This window comes from Mesoplodon mirus, assembly GCF_964341445.2.
Source record: "Mesoplodon mirus genome assembly, chromosome: 7".
In the NCBI taxonomy this organism is placed as follows: domain Eukaryota; kingdom Metazoa; phylum Chordata; class Mammalia; order Artiodactyla; family Ziphiidae; genus Mesoplodon; species Mesoplodon mirus.
In genome coordinates, this window is record NC_138983.1 from 132,603,601 (window position 1) to 132,620,181 (window position 16,581).

The 16,581-nt window shown below is 49.3% G+C and overlaps 1 protein-coding gene across 5 annotated transcripts in view; it reads right to left on the reverse strand.

The window, feature by feature from the left end:
• Nucleotides 1-5,749: 5,749 nt before the first annotated feature.
• Nucleotides 5,750-16,581, reverse strand: part of FEZ1 (fasciculation and elongation protein zeta 1) — a 40,272-nt gene continuing 29,440 nt past the window's right edge. For 4 of the 5 annotated variants that reach the window (XM_082627438.1, XM_082627441.1, XM_082627437.1 and 1 more), the window contains 5 exons: nt 15,246-15,535; nt 13,964-14,044; nt 12,457-12,532; nt 8,511-8,576; nt 5,750-6,106 (listed from right to left, as the gene is read on the reverse strand). In XM_082627438.1, the coding sequence (XP_082483564.1) occupies nt 6,090-6,106; nt 8,511-8,576; nt 12,457-12,532; nt 13,964-14,044; nt 15,246-15,535 (530 nt within the window). In that variant the 3' untranslated portion in view covers nt 5,750-6,089. The remainder of the gene's footprint in view (nt 6,107-8,510; nt 8,577-12,456; nt 12,533-13,963; nt 14,045-15,245; nt 15,536-16,581) is intronic. The other variant, XM_082627440.1, reaches the window with a different exon arrangement.

The window sequence follows — 16,581 nt, forward strand, 5'->3', positions numbered from 1 at the left end:
ACCCAAATTCCATTCTCAATCTGCTAGGGCAGACTCTCCAAGGGTGGGGCTGAGGTCGTGCATTTTGAATAGCACCCCGGAGATGCTGAACCACTGCTTCACCCAAGCCTGATTGCAGAAAAAGCTCCGCGGTGAGTCGCTCTGAGCCGAAAGGGTCTTGTTGCCCTCCGTACCGCCCCCTCCAGCGGTCTTTGCACACGACAAGGATCCCAGGCTAGAGTGAAAACACTGTTTCTCAGTCCTGGAAAGGGCACCAAGGGTCAGTAAACCCAACTTGCCCACTCCCTGTGGGAACCCCATCCACAGCGCGTTGTAAATTGTCACCCACCTTTGCCGTCCACGTCCAGCCACGGGAGCCCGGGGCGCCGCCGCGTTACATAGATTCACCGGATGCCGCCAACCTCCACCCCTCGAGCTGAGAGCTGCCCTCTGGCGGCGGGTGGAGGAAGCAGTGGTCTTCGAGGATTACTTCCTCTGCGGGATACCTGCAGTGCCTTTCTCCCACCTCTTGAATTTATCCTCATGACCCCACCTGATCGGATCACGTGCTAATCCTACAGCACGTGAGGCTTCTCTGACTGCGTCTGGGGTGGCCTGTGTGCTTCCTCTTCTGTCCTACCTGTCTCCTTGCCAGTGAAAATAGAATCTTTTCTCTAAGTGCAAAAATAAATGTGACTTTTCACCGTCCCTCCTCCACCACCCACCTTGAACGAACCTGCTGAGAAATCAGAACATGACCCAGCCCTGCCTCTTGGCTTTGTCGCCTTGTGCAGGAGAGCCCAGAGGCCACTGGTCCTAGAATCACATGGGCCACCACTAAGCAGGATTTAGGGAGCCTAAAGGGGGGGGTGGTGAGGCTAATTTGAGGGAAACAGGCCACACCCTACCTTGTTTTGGTTTTGTTTTCAGGTGTTCCTGGTGCCTTCTGGATTGAAAAAATGATGAGGCTCAAGAGGCCACAGGGCCCAGTCCTTTCTCTATGTTCCTAGAAGTTTACCAGCAACAATAAAAGTCACAATTTATTGAGCACTTAGCATATATGCTAGATACTGTAAATGATTCAAAAAAACCCTGGGAGAATTACTGGCATTATTATTAATATTAATATCCCATGTCTAAAATAAGGAAAAAGAGAAATTAAATAATTTTCTCAAAAATTATTTAGCGAATAGGTAGTAGAGCTGGGATTTGAACCCAAGCCTCAAACCTATGCGCCTTCTATGAGGTAATTTGCCTCCTGAGCTTTGGCTTGATCAGGGCTGGCCTTCAAGGTCAATGGAAGAGACTCCCCTCTTCCCTGAAATCCTCGGAGGTGCCTGCATCCCTGCCCCTGCCTTTGCTTTCCTCCTGTAAGTTTCCCAGATGAAACAGCCTTCACAGACGTGGGATCCAAACCTTAGCTGCTTCTCCCGAAGCAGAGCATCTACCCAGTAGCCCACCAGCCCCAGCTGGAACCATTTACATTGCGGGGGGAGGGGCAGGACCTAAGTCCTTGAGAAATTGCTTTGCGTACTTTTCTAGGAGCTGCGCTGCGGCAGGGGGTTGGGGAGATAGTGTTGGAGGAGAGGCCGCTGTTGACTATCAACAGACGGGGACCAAGAAGCAGGCAACTGGCAGGTCCATTGCGCCGTCGCTGATGGCTGCTCAGATGTGTCGTAGAGATGGATGCGAGAGGTCAGGAACTGCTGAGTCCGAGTAATCCGTCAGTGATGACAACAGACATCCAAGCCTCCCTCACTTCCAGCCTGTGTAGGTGATTCCTTCCCTGCTGTTCAGAGGGCAAGGCCAGGTTCTTGGGTTTTTTAGGCTCAACTGTTGACAGTAAAACCAGGTTGAAAGATGAAAGGACAAAGAGAAGGGAGCTCATCTCTGGGAGAGAGAGCAGAGAATGGGGCCCAGACGAAGTGGGGGAGGCCACTGAGAGCAGAGGGCAGGCCCGGGGCCCCGGGCGTTGTCAGATCAGGAACACTTTAATGGGAAAAACAAAATGGTCTGTTCAAAGGAGGAGGAGAGGAGAGAAAAGTGGAAATACACTGGCGTGGAATGCAGACACCTGGCCTTTCATTAACTCGCTTCATTTTCCTGTTCTCTGACAGATGGGGAGTGGAAGAGAGAATGAAGAGGGGGACAGAGGATAGAGGAAGGGGAGGGAGGGAGGGAGGGAGGGAGGGGAAGAGAGAGAGAGAGAGAGAGAGAGAGAGAGAGAGAGAGAGAGAGAGAGAGAGAGAGAGAGAGAGAGAGAGAGAGAGGGGAACTAGATGTGCGCGTCTCTCTGGGGTTTATCAGACAAAGCTATTATCAAAATGCCAACCAGCTCCTGCCTGGCCAATTTGCATATTCCATGCTGTGCTCTTTGAAGCAGGATGAATATGCATGAGGGCTTGGGCAGGGGGTGGGGGGGTGGAGCTGCGAGGCTGTGGGCTAAGGTGGCCCATTGTTCTTTTAAAAGAAAGGCAGTAATACGAAGCCAAGCACCTTCCCGGTAAGCAGAGTGGCCTCTGCATCCCCTCTCTCATGAAGGGAGGAGGAGAGCAAAGCTCAGGCTCAGACAGAAATCCTAAGGAGTCTCCTCTCATCCTCCCAAGGAAATAAATAATCAGGCGCCATCAAGAATGTGCGTGTCTCTTCTCCAAGAGCTGCATCTAATTACTCTCCCCTCCACGCATACTAATCGTGGACGCTGGCCCGGGTGTCACCTCTCCTGGCTCCCTCCCGATTCACGCTTCTGCTGAAGGAGGGCTGGGCCCCTGGGGTGCCCCCTGCTCCTGGCCTTCGTGAGACCGGAAGCGCTCTTTGTGACGGGGCTGCTGGGGGAGTCCCTAGGACACAGTGATGCTCAAAGCCCATGGAATGGACTCATCACGTCTGTTAGGACTGGGTTCATCATTCATACTAAAACACCCACTGGATTGCACCTTATGATTTTCCCTGTCTCTTCCCTGACCTCTAGCTGAAGATAGTTATAGTGCAGATATTATTCCAGTGCAAAAGGTTTACTTCATTTTAAAACTCCAACTTATCCCATAAAACTTAGTAGCCCAACATCCTTCCCTTTGGGTTTTCTTATTTTTTTTTAATTTGTTTATTTATTTAGTTAGTTTTGTCTGCACTGGGTCTTTTTTGCAGCGTGCGGGCTTTTCTCTAGTTGCGGAGAGCGGGGGCTACACTTTGTTGCAGAGCACGGGCTCTAGGCACACAGGCTTCAGTAGTTGTGGCTCACGGGCTCTGTAGTTGTGGCACACGGGCTTAGCTGCTCCGCGGCATGTGGGATCTTCCTGGACCAGGGCTTGAACCCGTGTCCCTTGCGTTGGCAGGCGGATTCTTAACCACTGTGCCACCAGGGAAGTCCCCTTTCTTTAAAAATTAATTAATTAATTAATTAATTAATTTTCCTTTGGGTTTTCTTTCTGAGATACCACATTTGTCTCCCGTCTTGAGGCAGAGATACAAGGAAAGGGAATGTGGGGACATAGGATAGTCTGACTCAATTCTACACAACCAAAGGCTGGCATCAGGCCCTACAGTGGCATTTTCTCACCAAGACTGGATCAGATTAAGCTTCCCAAACCCACATGGAGGCCTTTAATTGACACGGATGCACCTCAGTAAAGGAGCCTGCTGGCCGGACTAAGTCCTACCTGCCCAGGAGGGTGCCCTGCAGGCCTTGGCTCCCCGGTGGCCCTGGCTGAGTGCCTTCTCAAGTCTGTAGGTCGACTTGAGCTTTGCCATCGGGACTGACTGGAGTTTGAGGTATCCATCCGCCCTGGGACTCTTCCTGGACGTCACAACAGTCCTGAGGGATGAGGACCAGAGGGGTGGGGGAAGACAGTGAGGTCACCTGTTAATCACACCATCCTTGCTTTCTGAGGGTTCAGTCTCCAAGAGTCAGGGCTCCAGCTTTTTACTGAAAGCTTAGCAAAGTGTCTCCAAACGTAACGCAAACACCAATTGCCTGGAAATCTCATTAAAATGCAGCTTCCAACGGTTGCGGGGGGGTTGCTGGGTGCTGGGCCTGAGTTTTGCGTTTCTAACAAGTTTCTACGCATTGTCACTGCTGCTGGTCTGGGCCCCTCATGTTGAGTAGCAAGGACAGAGGAAAGGGCAATGCAAAAACCACGAGACACTGATTTACTATCCCCCTCAGCTCCTGATGTGGACAACAGGAGAGAAACAGCAGCCGCTGCTCCCACCCCCCGTCCTGCTAGACTCACCTCCTCCCAGATGGAGTGTCTCCTTGACACCTGAGGTTTATTTTTAACTGCCAGCAGCTTTGATTAGCTTGTCTCTGCTGCTTCAGACACCTGCTGGCAGGATAAATTGGGGGAAAGGAGTGGCTGACCCAGATCTGACAAATCCAAGGCAGGAAGGAAGGCTCTTGGGAATTCACTGCTCCCCCCAACCCACCCCATAGCTGGCAAAGTGTGAATCGTGCTAAGGACCTCACCCTGCCAGTGGCCCTTTGCCCCTTGGCCGTGGCACCAAAGAATGCAGAGCTAGAGGTGCCCCTTTTTGTCAAAGCTCTGGTACTTAGGTCCACATGCTGACCCCTGAGGATTTGCACAGGTACCTTGTGGTGTTTCCACCTTCCTATAGCGGCCGGGGCCCTGTCCACACAGAAGTCCTGCTCTGTGTAGATGCCTGAGTTTGAGCTGCAGGCACTGGGGTAGTTTTCCCCCGCCTCACCCCCAGGGAAGACTGCTACTGCTCGTGGCACCGCTCCTAGAAAAGCAGAGGCCCAGGAAGTGAGAGGCAGGTCAACAAGGATGCCTTCTATTGTCGCCTGTGTCGATCTGTGGCCTTCTGTGGAGTTGCCAGTGTGGTGAAGCACAGCTTTCCGTGTGGCACACAAACACCAAACTCCTAAGAGGGGGTGGAGATCTAACTGGATAAGAGGCCGAGGTGCCAGTCTGACTCCACCACACTGAGTATCTCTGCTTCTTGGTCTCCGCATCCTTCTATCAGGGCAATGCTACTACCTACGTAGGGCTGCCGAGATGCAAGATGATTTGTAGAGGTGACAAAGCTAGTGGCAGGTGCATAGCAAGTACTTGATAAAAGTTTTGTTTTAAGACAGGACTGTGGGAATCTGCAGAGTTAATATCATTCAAGCCAGAAGATGGAAGCCAAAACAGTTCAGGTCGTGGTGAAATCGAGCCCCCTCCGGATACGAGGACAGCTTTCACCTGCTAGCCCAAAGAGGCTGGCAACTGCCTGTCACCAATGCCGGGGACAGCACATGGGAGTCGAGGGCTGCAGGGAGGGCAAGGAGGGCACGCACGGCCAGAGGATACCAGGGGTCGGTGGGAGCAGTCAGGAAAGCAGCCGGGACCCCCACGCTGGGAGAGCCCAGCAGAGCTGATGCCCTCCAGCACCCGGGCCTGCAGGAGTCAACCCGGCCATCCCAACAGGAGGCACCACAGCCTCCCAGCCGCTCCCCCTTGAGCTTCACTTGCCATGTGCTAACTTCACACTCTCCTCTCTAACCAGTAGCTCCTCCAACTCAGCGTGCGGCTCCCTGTAAAGCTGTCAAGCAGCTAGATCTTAGGCGTCTGCAGATGGCCTCCTCCTTCCGTCTGTACGACTGCAGCCCCGCCACAGGGCATGGCATGCACCCCCCCCACGGCCCAGCCCTAAACTCCGTGTTGGCTGCCACGGGCCACGAGCATCATGTGGTTGCAGCTACACATCCTTTATCTGGAGGTTTGTACCAGAGGGCCGAGGGACACCACACGCCAAAGCACATGAAGGATATTAATTAAATGAAGGTTTATTTCAAAATTAGTCTTAGAGTGGAAGCTGTTTTTGAGGGCTGGAGCCAGACTACACCATGAGTGGCGACAGCGTCTACCTCCCTCCGACACAGGCAGAGAGGAGGTGACGTCACCAGCCCTGCCCCTCGGTCATGCATCCAATGGTTACTAGGACTAGAAGCCAACAGCAAAGGACCCCGCGCATTTGCTCATGTTTAATCCAGGTTAAGCTATACACGTTTAAATACACGGCGGAGGCTACGTGGTGTCATGCAGTCCCTGCAGTGGGATGACTCTTGCTCAGTGACCTCCGCAGCAAGGCTGCTCCCAAGGGCAAGGTTAGGTCGGACAGAGCACTGGAAAGAGAAGAGGAGAGAAGGGACGTCAAAGCGAGTGTGTGGCCACACCTGCCAGCCCGGGGTGTCCGTGGCCGAGAGTGGCCACGCCAGCCTCTCGCCAGTGTCCCGAGCAGAGAACTGCCCCCTGAGAACCAGGGAAGGATGGTGATCACGTGTCTTCCTTCCAGAAGGAGGAAGAGCCAGGGACAGGCGGTTGTTCAGTGTCATGATTAACTGCATGGTCTCTGCTGCCCGTCTGCTTGGGTTCACGTCCTGGGTCTGGCTGTTACTAATTCTATGACCTTCGGGAAATAACTTCTCCTAACTGTGCTTGTTTCTTCATGTATACAGTGGACTGTGCCTCTGCCTACCCCACAGGGTTGCTCAGAGGCAAATAGAAAGTGCTCAGTAAATGTTAACTAGTTTTATAAATTCACTGACATTTCAGTGGATCGTGAGGGGTAAAGTCTAGCTCTCGGGCTCCCAGACTTATAGAACCCATTTCTACACACCTCCTTTGAGAAATGGGATACTCTTTTAAAACCTTTAAGAGTCAGAAGTTCTTCCCAATGTTTAGCCTAAATTCATCCTGCAGAAATTTAAGATTAATCTTTCTGAGCCTTATGAAAACAATACAGCTCAGAGGTTCTAAACTGAGGTCCACAAGCCTTTGGAAGCTGCACCCAAAGTTGTGCCTGTGGAGCAAAATCTAATGAAAAAAAGAATCTGGACAATGAATGACCACTGATGGAGAGTGTTACAGAGTCCATGTTTGTGTCCCCGCAAGAATTCATGTTGAAGCCCTAACCCCCAGTGTAACTGTCTTTGGAGATGGAGCCTCTAAGGAGGGAGGGTTAAATGAAGTCATATGAGTGGGGCTCTGATCTTCCAGGATTAGTGTCCTTGTAAGAAGCAGCACCAGAGCGCTCTGGCACTCTCCTCACACACACACAGAAGAAAGGCCGTGTGAGAACATAGCGAGAAGGTAGCTGTTTACAAGCCAAGAAGAGAGCCCTCACTAGAAACCCACTTTACTGGCCCCTTGATCCTGGACTTCTACTCTCCAGAACTGTGAGAAAATAAATTTCTGTTGTTTAAGCCACCTGGTGGTCTTCTGTTTTAGCAGCCTGAGCAGACTAATACAGATATTAATATCCCCCAAAGAAAGACAACCAGGTAACAGGTGTCTCTTAACGGAAGTTTACAACCATTGATAACCAAAAACTTATCAAAAATTTTGCAGACAATTGTACACTGAGTTCTCTGGCCTTGCCTGGTCTGTTATGGTGTGGACGATCTGAGTGCGATCAGTCCTCCAGCTCTACTGGGCAACAGGAAATACAAAAGGTTGAAGAACGTATTAAATGAAACCGTGAGGACGCAACTACCAAGGAAAAGCTGGAATGAGGAAATGCTATGGGGCAAATAACCTGGTTTCTCTAAGAAATAAAATTCAAAGAATGAGAGAGAGGAGGGAAAGGGGAACCTATATATATTAAAAGAGATTTAAGAGATACATTATGCAATTGTAATGTATGGACTTTCTTTGGATCCTGATTCAAACAAATAATCTGAAAAAATTTTATAGGAAAATCAGGGAAACCTGAACACTGGTTGGGTAATCAAAGATACTTTTTTTTTTTGGCCATGCCATGTGGCATGCGGGATCTTAGTTTGACCAGGGATCGAACCTGAGCCCCCTGCAGTGGAAGTGTGGAATCTTAACCACTGGACGGCCAGTGAAGTCCCTCAAAGATACTTTTACATTTTTTATTTTTCTAGTTGTGATCATGATATCGTGGTTATATTTTAGGAATGTACACTGAAATACTCATGGATGAAAAATATATATAATGGTTGGTATTTGCTTCAAAAAAACATGGAAGAGAGAAGTGATATAAATGAAAACTAGATTGGCCAGGAGTTAATAATTGTTAAAGCTGGATGTTAAGTACATGGCAGTTCATCATACTGTTCACTCTACTTTTATATATATTAAAAACTTCCATAATAAAAGATGAAACAAAAAAGTTATGAAAGGATGTAGCTAATCATGACTCTAGTTTGCTGCCTTTCAAGTAGTTGAAACTGTTAAAGGTATCCTCTGGCTTTATTTTTGCCAACTAAATAGCCCAAGCCACAGAGAACTTTCACAATAAGTCTTTTGTTGGTTTGGCTGCTTTTTGTGTGGAGTCACTCTGGTGACTCGGGGGTGATGGAATCTCCTCCTCAGGCCTCCTAGCAACATCCAAAGGCGAGGGCCTCCTCACAATTGTCCACTGAGTTCCCTGACCCTGCCCGATCTGGCCTGGCGTGGATGCCCTGGGAGGGCTGCAGTGCGGGGTTCCATGTGTCCAGCAGGAGTCCTGGGGGAGGGGGCCCTAGAGGATGTTCTGCTCCCAGAGGCCTGGGCCACTCTTACCTTTTAAAATGTAGTCCGTCAGCAAAGTGGGCACCTTCTCATTATCCTCCTTCATGGCAAAGAGAACTGGAGAAGGAAAGAGAAAGGAGCTAAGATGCATCAGGGCATAGAGCTCACCTCTGGGGCCAGACAACCCACCAACCCAAAGTGAGCGAGAAAGAGTCAAGGAAACAAGACATTCACTGAGTACTGAGCAAAGTCTAGAAGCCTCTGACAAGAGTCAGCATTCAACCTGCTGGGGTGGGGAGGGGGCTGGTGGGAAATCCATCAAAAGAGTCAGGGGGGCCCTATGGATGAGGTGACTTCTCTTTTATCTTTTACTTTTTGTGTGTGTGCTCATCTATAATTTCCACATCACCTCCTAAGTATGTATCTTTAATGATCATAAAAATAAACAAAGCAATTTAAAAAAGGAATCAGCTTTCGGATGCAATCCAAATGTTAATAATAACAGCTGTCACATCACCGAACCACCGATAAATCTGTCTTTAAAGACATTCTATTCATATAAACAGATATTATTAGCAAAGTTCTCACCTCCAGTTTATTAACAGCAAACGAATTTAATTTCACAAATATTTTCTGCTCTATGCCCAGTACAGCGCTAGAATTTGTGGAAATGCAAGAGTATTAGTGACCCTCAAGGAGCTTACAGACTTCTTGTTGAAACAGGATATGACCTACACATGAAGCAAACAATAGGGAAGTGAATAAAGCTTAAAGGCTTTTTATAAAAGTTTTTAAACAGATTTTTCTGTTATTAAACTAGGAAGCATCTTCTCATATTCATGATTCATGTTGTGGAAGTCAGCTTTGTAGAAAATCCTTCAAGAAAATACCTGGACCTTGCTTATACTATCAAAAAATGAGAGCAGGGGTGGGTTATCCAACAATAGAGTTAATCATCAATAGATGCCTTAAGTAAACTATGGTGTATATGGTATATATGCAGTCTCATACAGCTTCATGAGAAATGAGAGCGATCTGTATATACAAGACATACTTATGAATGAAGAAAGAAGGCTGCAGAACTTTATGTATTAATTTTAAATGAGTAAATAATAAATGCTAATATTCATAGAAAAATCTGGAAGAATGTGCATGAAACCGTAAAAAGCCGATACCTCAGAGTGTGAGAGCCCGGGGGATGTTCCCTTCTACGTGATATCTCTACAGTGTCCAGCTTTTTTCCATGAACATGTATTACTTTTGGCAAGTGGAAAAAACACTAAAGATCAGCTGGCCCTGATAGCTGGGGTCAGTAGGCAACCATTACAATGGAGGGACCCCCCAGTCCATTCCTAGGTCTTGTTTTCCATTGATTACCTTGCCTAGTTGCAAGTCAGGGTCATGGAACTTGACTCCAAAGTTCAGGAGTGGGTGAGGAACAGAGCCTGATGGTGGCATGAGTCCGTGGCCAACTCCAGAAAAAGACTGGACCTCAGGCCATCCAGGCAATGGTTTCTTTTATTTCTTCTGTATTTTTTTTTTTTTTTTTTTTTTTTTTTTTTTGCGGTATGCGGGCCTCTCACTGTTGTGGCCTCTCCCGTTGCGGAGCACAGGCTCCGGATGCGCAGGCCCAGCGGCCATGGCTCACGGGCCCAGCCGCTCCGCGGCATATGGGATCCTCCCAGACCGGGGCACGAACCCGTATCCCCTGCATCGGCAGGCGGACTCTCAACCACTGCACCACCAGGGAGGCCCTCTTCTGTATTTTAAGACATGGATTCGTTTCAATGTAATAGGCTGAAAATACTTTGCAACTGAGCATGAGTAGACTAAATGCTGCCCACCAAGAAGATAGGCGTAAAAATACAATAATTGCACTCAGTCAATATGTGACTAAGGTGATCTCCAAAATCCAAAATTTATATAAATTGCCCAGTCCCCGGAGCCAGTCTTTGGCCTACATTCTTGACTCAGGAGTCGGGGAAAGAGGAGGTGTGATTCACAAACCCATACAAGGATGTGCCCAAAAAGAGAGCTTTCATAATCTACAAGAGAATTGGTATTCAGGAAAGTTGGCAGTTTTTTTTTTTAAAGGGATAAAATATTGGAATGTCGTATGTCCATATGACAGAAGAGAGAGCCATAAAAAGGATGTTAGGGGCTTCCCTGGTGGTGCAGTGGTTGAGAGTCCGCCTGCTGATGCAGGGGACATGGGTTCATGTCCCGGTCCGGGAAGATCCCACATGCCGCGGAGCGGCTGGGCCTGTGAGCCATGGCCGCTGGGCCTGCGTGTCCGGAGCCTGTGCTCCGCAACGGGAGAGGCCACAACAGTGAGAGGCCCGCGTACCGCAAAAAACAAAACAAAACAAAACAAAAAAACCCAGGATGTTAACCAAATGTTAACTGATGTGACTGAAATCATGATATGAAATTTTATAGCCAGTATAATCCCAACCATATGGAAAAGGCATAAAATACTATGGCTGAAAAACACCATACAGTAACCACAGTGAAGGGGACAAGAAGTTACTTATTTTCTTTTGTTCACATTTCTATGTTTCCAGAGTATTCTAAATGACGGATATACTCTAGCCCTAATTTTTAAAATGAACTTGAAATGTGTAAGCAAACCCAGTGTTTCTTTATTAAAATGAAAGGATTTCACACTGAATTCCTGAATAGATATCTGTAATACAGTTATAGCTCTTCCTTTTTTTTAAAAGAGCATGATAGAAAAAAAGTAAAGAGCACGATAGAGTACTCTACATATATCAACCTTCATAATTTATCCAAATTATTTTCCAAATGCTTACTCCTTGTGAAAATACAAACACCTATAAATGTCAGCTCGTTTCTATCTGCTTCCGTTAAAAAAAAAATCTCTGTGCATATGTATGCAAATAAAGGCTCTCCAAATGAGTTTAGAGGAAGCCAATGCACTTTGAATTTAAAATTCCAGATTCTCAAGGCTGCAGTATCTATTGATGTAGGCAAGATTTCCGTTTACCAGAACCTCCTGCTTTAGTTCTCCCAAATGATAAAAATGAAACCGTTTGGACACCTTTAGCACTGGGCCCAGGAGGTACCTATCTTCCTCAGCCAAACAGCTGAAGCTCCTCTTCCCATTCCCTAGGGTGTCAAATAGCCCTGCAGGGGTCCATTCCCGCCCAGGCAGCAGCACAGCAACGGGCTGCGGACGGTGCAGCCCGGTTAGTGCGTCACTCAATGCAGTGCACGGTTGCCAGGGAGATGGACGGTCTCGTGATTCACTGAGCCCGTCCCCACATCTCAGCCTAGGATTTTTCTCTTCCTAAAAGAATCAAGCTGACGCTGAGGGCTGACACCACGTGCCCCCCGGCCCTTTGGGGGTTGTAGTGTTTGATGTCTATAAAGAGATTTTGCCTACAAAAGGCTCTTGATCACAGGCTGTTTTCTCCCATAGCTCAGAATGTTTCTTAATATTACTTGACACTAGAGTCAGAGTGGAAGAGAGGAAGCAGTCATTGCCTGGAAGGAAAACCAGACTCTATTCTCTCTAATCAGCCTTATCCCACCCAAGAAACCTTGCTTCTCACTAGATACAGCCAGTCCCTTAGAAGGAGCTCCCTGCTTTGGGGACACGAGGCAACCTCAAGCTGCAGAAGAGAGAAAGGGCAAGGCAGAGAGTGCGCAGCCTTGAGACCTGTGGATGAACCACAGAGAGCCCCTGCACACCACTACCACACTGCCACTGCTCCAGCCTCTTCCACCAGCTCCTTTTCTCTGGCAAGTCTCTTCCCTTACAGGAACCGGGAAAAGACGAGGCAGCTCTGGGTAGCGCTGCAGAACTCTTTAATTAGACCCCGTGCCAGGGACGTGATGCAACGGTGTGGAGCACATTTTGACCCATAGAAACTGCTCTGGGGACACCTCCGGACTGAGGTACCATGGGTGAAACTCACAGGGTGGGAGGGAGAGAAATGAGCCCCTGGTCTCACTGCGAAAGGGAGGAACTCACTGTTGGTCAGCATCTGGAGATCTTCCACCGATGGGGGCGAGGCCTTCTTCTCGTAAGGGATGACTGTATTCAGGTACTAGAAGACAAGCAGGATGCGCAGCATGAGAGACAGAAGCCCGCCCCCCGGGGGCTGAGATAATGGTTGACAGCTTGCATGGGGATTGGGCTTTTCTCTAAAAAACACGCTTCCGTCGAATTTGACACTCTCGACAACACCCACGACGGTGTGCGCACCATCGTTTCAGGACTTTCTTCCCATTTTTGGAAAATGTCTCTTTAAAAGTAAGACTTTACCATATTAGCCAGGAAAAATATCCCTCCACTCCAACGGATATATTCTTCTGACACTAGAAACTTTTTGATTATTTAGGAATCCTGGTGAGCTTTTTCTCCTCCAGGCTGAAAGCAGACAACATTCTAAGGGGCGGGTGGTGGTGGCAGTGGTGATATTTTCTTATCTTCTGCAGTGCAACTTGAGAATGAATGGTTTCTCTTCTGTCAAAATGACTGGTGAGAAAACCTCAACCCCGCCCTGGGTCTGGGATGTTGGGTTTGCTCCCTCTGCTGGAGATGAGGTGCTCCTACAACAAAATCATCTTAGGGTCCAGTGGGATATCAAAGAACACCGGCCAGAGAGACCTGGAAGGTTCTGAGGGAGCCTGGGGTCGTGCGTGAGAAAACCTCTAGACCCGGAGGCCTGTGTTTCAGGCCTGGCCCTGCCACTAGCGGCGTGGCCTTGGGGAAACGCCTACTCTCTCTGGGCCTTAGTTCTCACTGCTGTGAACTCAGGGGAGTGAGTTAGATGTTCCTAAAATTTCTTCCCAGGCTGTAGTTCCAGAATTCTAACACTTAGGATTTAGCTACAAATATGTCTAAAACATACACAGTTTTTGTGCACAATCTCAAAGGTGTCTATTGACAAACTGGCCTTCTCTGTTAGACTATGCATTGCATGAGGGCAGGACCAGGGTTTACTCATCTCTGTACTGCCCTAAGCAACAGAGCCTAGCACATGGCAGGCACCTGAGAGCCAGAAATGCAAGCCACTTCTCAGGTGAGAAGTGTTGACTAAATGGAGCTAAACAGGAGACCCCGCGGCACAGGTTACTGTCAACAGGGCAGCTGAAGTGAAGAGGCAGTCTTGGTGGGATTGGCTCACCTGGTGGCCCAGTGTGGCAGAGGTAATGAAGCTCTTGGATGGGATCTTTCACGAAGTGGATTCCCCTTTAATACATTTTGTTCTGAAAACAACTGAACTCACAGGTCTACAAGTAGTGTTGAGTTTTAAGTTTTATCCAGACCCTCCAATATTAAGGCTCAAAAAACATTGCCTTAAAAAAGACACTTTCTGGTCCTCCTTAGAATGGAAGAAATTGTTAGGACATTTCCCCCTGCAACCTGCCCCAGTGCGGGGATAATTCTAGTGAATTACCATCCCCTGCTCTGTTGGAGAGACCAAGTTGCAAGAATCTGGGAAGGAAGCTGGGAGCAGGGAGATGGGGTGTACCTGCTTGTCAGGTCCTGAGGGGCCAAAGGTCTGGCGGATGCCGCTCTGCAGGATGTTGGAGATGCCTTCCATGCTGAAGCGCTGGGGAGGGGGGAGAGCGAGACTCAGAAGGGCAAGTGCTTCCTGCTCATATTCATCGCCCAGGGACGCCTGGGTCCTCCCTAAGCTACCTGGACCCGTCAGCTTCCATGCTGTGCCAGATCCGGGCCCCAGTTCTGCGACTAGAAAGCAAAGGTAAGACCTGGGCTAAGACACAGGCCAAAATTTCAGCCTGAGCTTTGCAAGAAGCAATAGCAGAGTCTCAAAGACTCTTATCTGAGTAAGTGCCTCGGGCGACGAGACCCCCCCTGCACTCCTGGGTTTCCTCATTTCAGCCTCCATTGTGTAAACAGAAAAATAAAGCAGCAGAGGGAAACCTTGACAGATGAGGATGAAAATGTCTCAGGGAAGAAAACAAAATGCCCAGCCATTGGGAAGGGCAGGTGTAAAACGACTGTCATCTGGAAAGCTTTTTCCAAAATGCATATGCCCGGGCCCAATTCAGTAGGTCTGCGGGAGAGCCCAGGAAAAGGTATTTTGAAAAAGCTCCAGGCTTCCCTGGTGGCGCAGTGGTTGAGAGTCCGCCTGCCGATGCAGGGGACATGGGTTCGTGCCCTGGTCCGGGAAGATCCCACATGCCGGGGAGTGGCTGGGCCCATGAGCCATGGCCGCTGAGCCTGCGCGTCCGGAGCCTGTGCTCCACAACGGGAGAGGCCACAACAGTGAGAGGCCCGCGTACCGCAAAAAAAAAAAAAAGAAAAAGCTCCTTAGCTGATTCAGCTGAGCTTCCCTGATGGAGAACCACTGGTTAGAAGAATCTGGTCAATATCACAAGGCGTCATAATGTTCCACCCTGAAACACCCTATGGACGTCCTAAAGAGATGAGTCAGCACCCTAAGCTGTGCTGGTAGCAGGCTTGTCCCAGGGGACAACTCCTTTCAATCCTAAATGCTTTCACCCCACTTTTTCAGATCTAGCTTAAGAGAGCACACGCCACAGTCACTTATTTTCCAGTGTTACATCCTGTCTCCTCCAGTTAGACCGGGCATCCTCTAGGGCAGCAGAGGGCACGGGTGGGCTCTTCTCCCTCTCTTGGCTCTGCTGTCTGCCAGGGTGTCCCTGCTCATTGTCACGGCTTAGGACAGGTCTGTCTGGGGCCACGGCAGGGCTGGTCCCGGGACCTGCAACGGGGAGCTCGCAGGCGTGGGTGCGCTCGGTCCACGCGCCAGGCTGTCCTCTTACCTTGAGAGGCATCTGGCTTCCCTTCTCTATCCGGCTGCTCTGCAAGCTCAGCCCTTTCTCTTTCCGCCTCTTCTTCATCAGTTCCCGCTGCTCCTTCTGCTTGTTCTGCACCTCGATGAGCACCGTGATGAAGGAGTTCTTCACTTCCTTCTCGAACTCCAGCTCGTCCCGGCGGGCCAGCTGCTGCACCAGCTCCTCTGAAAAGTCTCGGATGGCGCCCTCCACCTGGTCCAGCAGCTCTGTCAGCTCAGATCCAGACATGTGCCTCAGTCCTGCAGGGGAAGACCATCCTGCAGGGTCACTGCATCAAGCCCAGCCCACTGGAGAGGCTCCCGGGTCCCTGGCCGCCTGACAGGTCAGGAGGAGACCCCCCGGCCCCAGACAATTCCTCAAAGGGCCACGACAGACCTTCACAATTTAGGGGCGTGCCAGCAGGGAGAGCCAGTTATCGACTGCAGAAGAGAACATCATCTCGGGGAAACAAAGGAGGGAGGAAAAACAGCCCCCAAGGACTGTGGACTCTGTCCACAAAAACGTGTGTGGGCAGACGTGTGGTTTTTGATCCCTTGTTCCATCTCCCTATTTTCCTCTGTCTCTGTAATATTCCTCATGTGAAATGGGTCAAGAATTGGGGGAAAAAACATGACGAAGAGGTTTGGCATCCGTGCTGAGGAGAAATAGAGAGGTGGTGTTTATTCCCCAAACCTGATCAAGACACAGCTGACAGCAAAATAAGCAGAGCGATCTGAGGCCTTCTTTACACCTACTGTCCTGTGTCGCAGTGCACGTGCCCAAAAATACGTGAAACACGTAAAGATGGGCAACATGTACAGAAAAATGAAGTCTGGCTTGTTGGTACCGAGTCGTCTGCTACTGTCAGAGAAAAGGAAAGGGAACCAGGGAAAACAGGACACGGATCACTTTGTTTTAAACTCTTGTCCCCTAAGACTTCTTCACCTAAAGTAGATTCGGGAGCATATTTTTGAAAGTGCCCCTTCCTAGTGGCATCTTTCATTTCTACATCAGAATCCATTTTCCTTTCCCTTTCCGCTCCTGCTCTGCCGGGGTATTTGGTGACTTAGTTCAACCTTCCCCTCTAATTTCGCTCTTTGGAGCTGTCCTCCTCCTTCTGTTTTTGCCATTTCACTCCGCATTTCAGCCGTTTTCCCGAGTCTTTTGCTGAGCGTTCTATGTGTGGGACCTTTGTGTGCCGGAGAATGGCCTGATTGGAGCAGCTGTGAATGCAGCACCAGGGTCAAATCCACTCCATCCCTCCCAGCGGATTCCTTCTGCTGCCATCGCCCTGCCTCTGCTCTTCAGAGCCACAGGGTTTTAC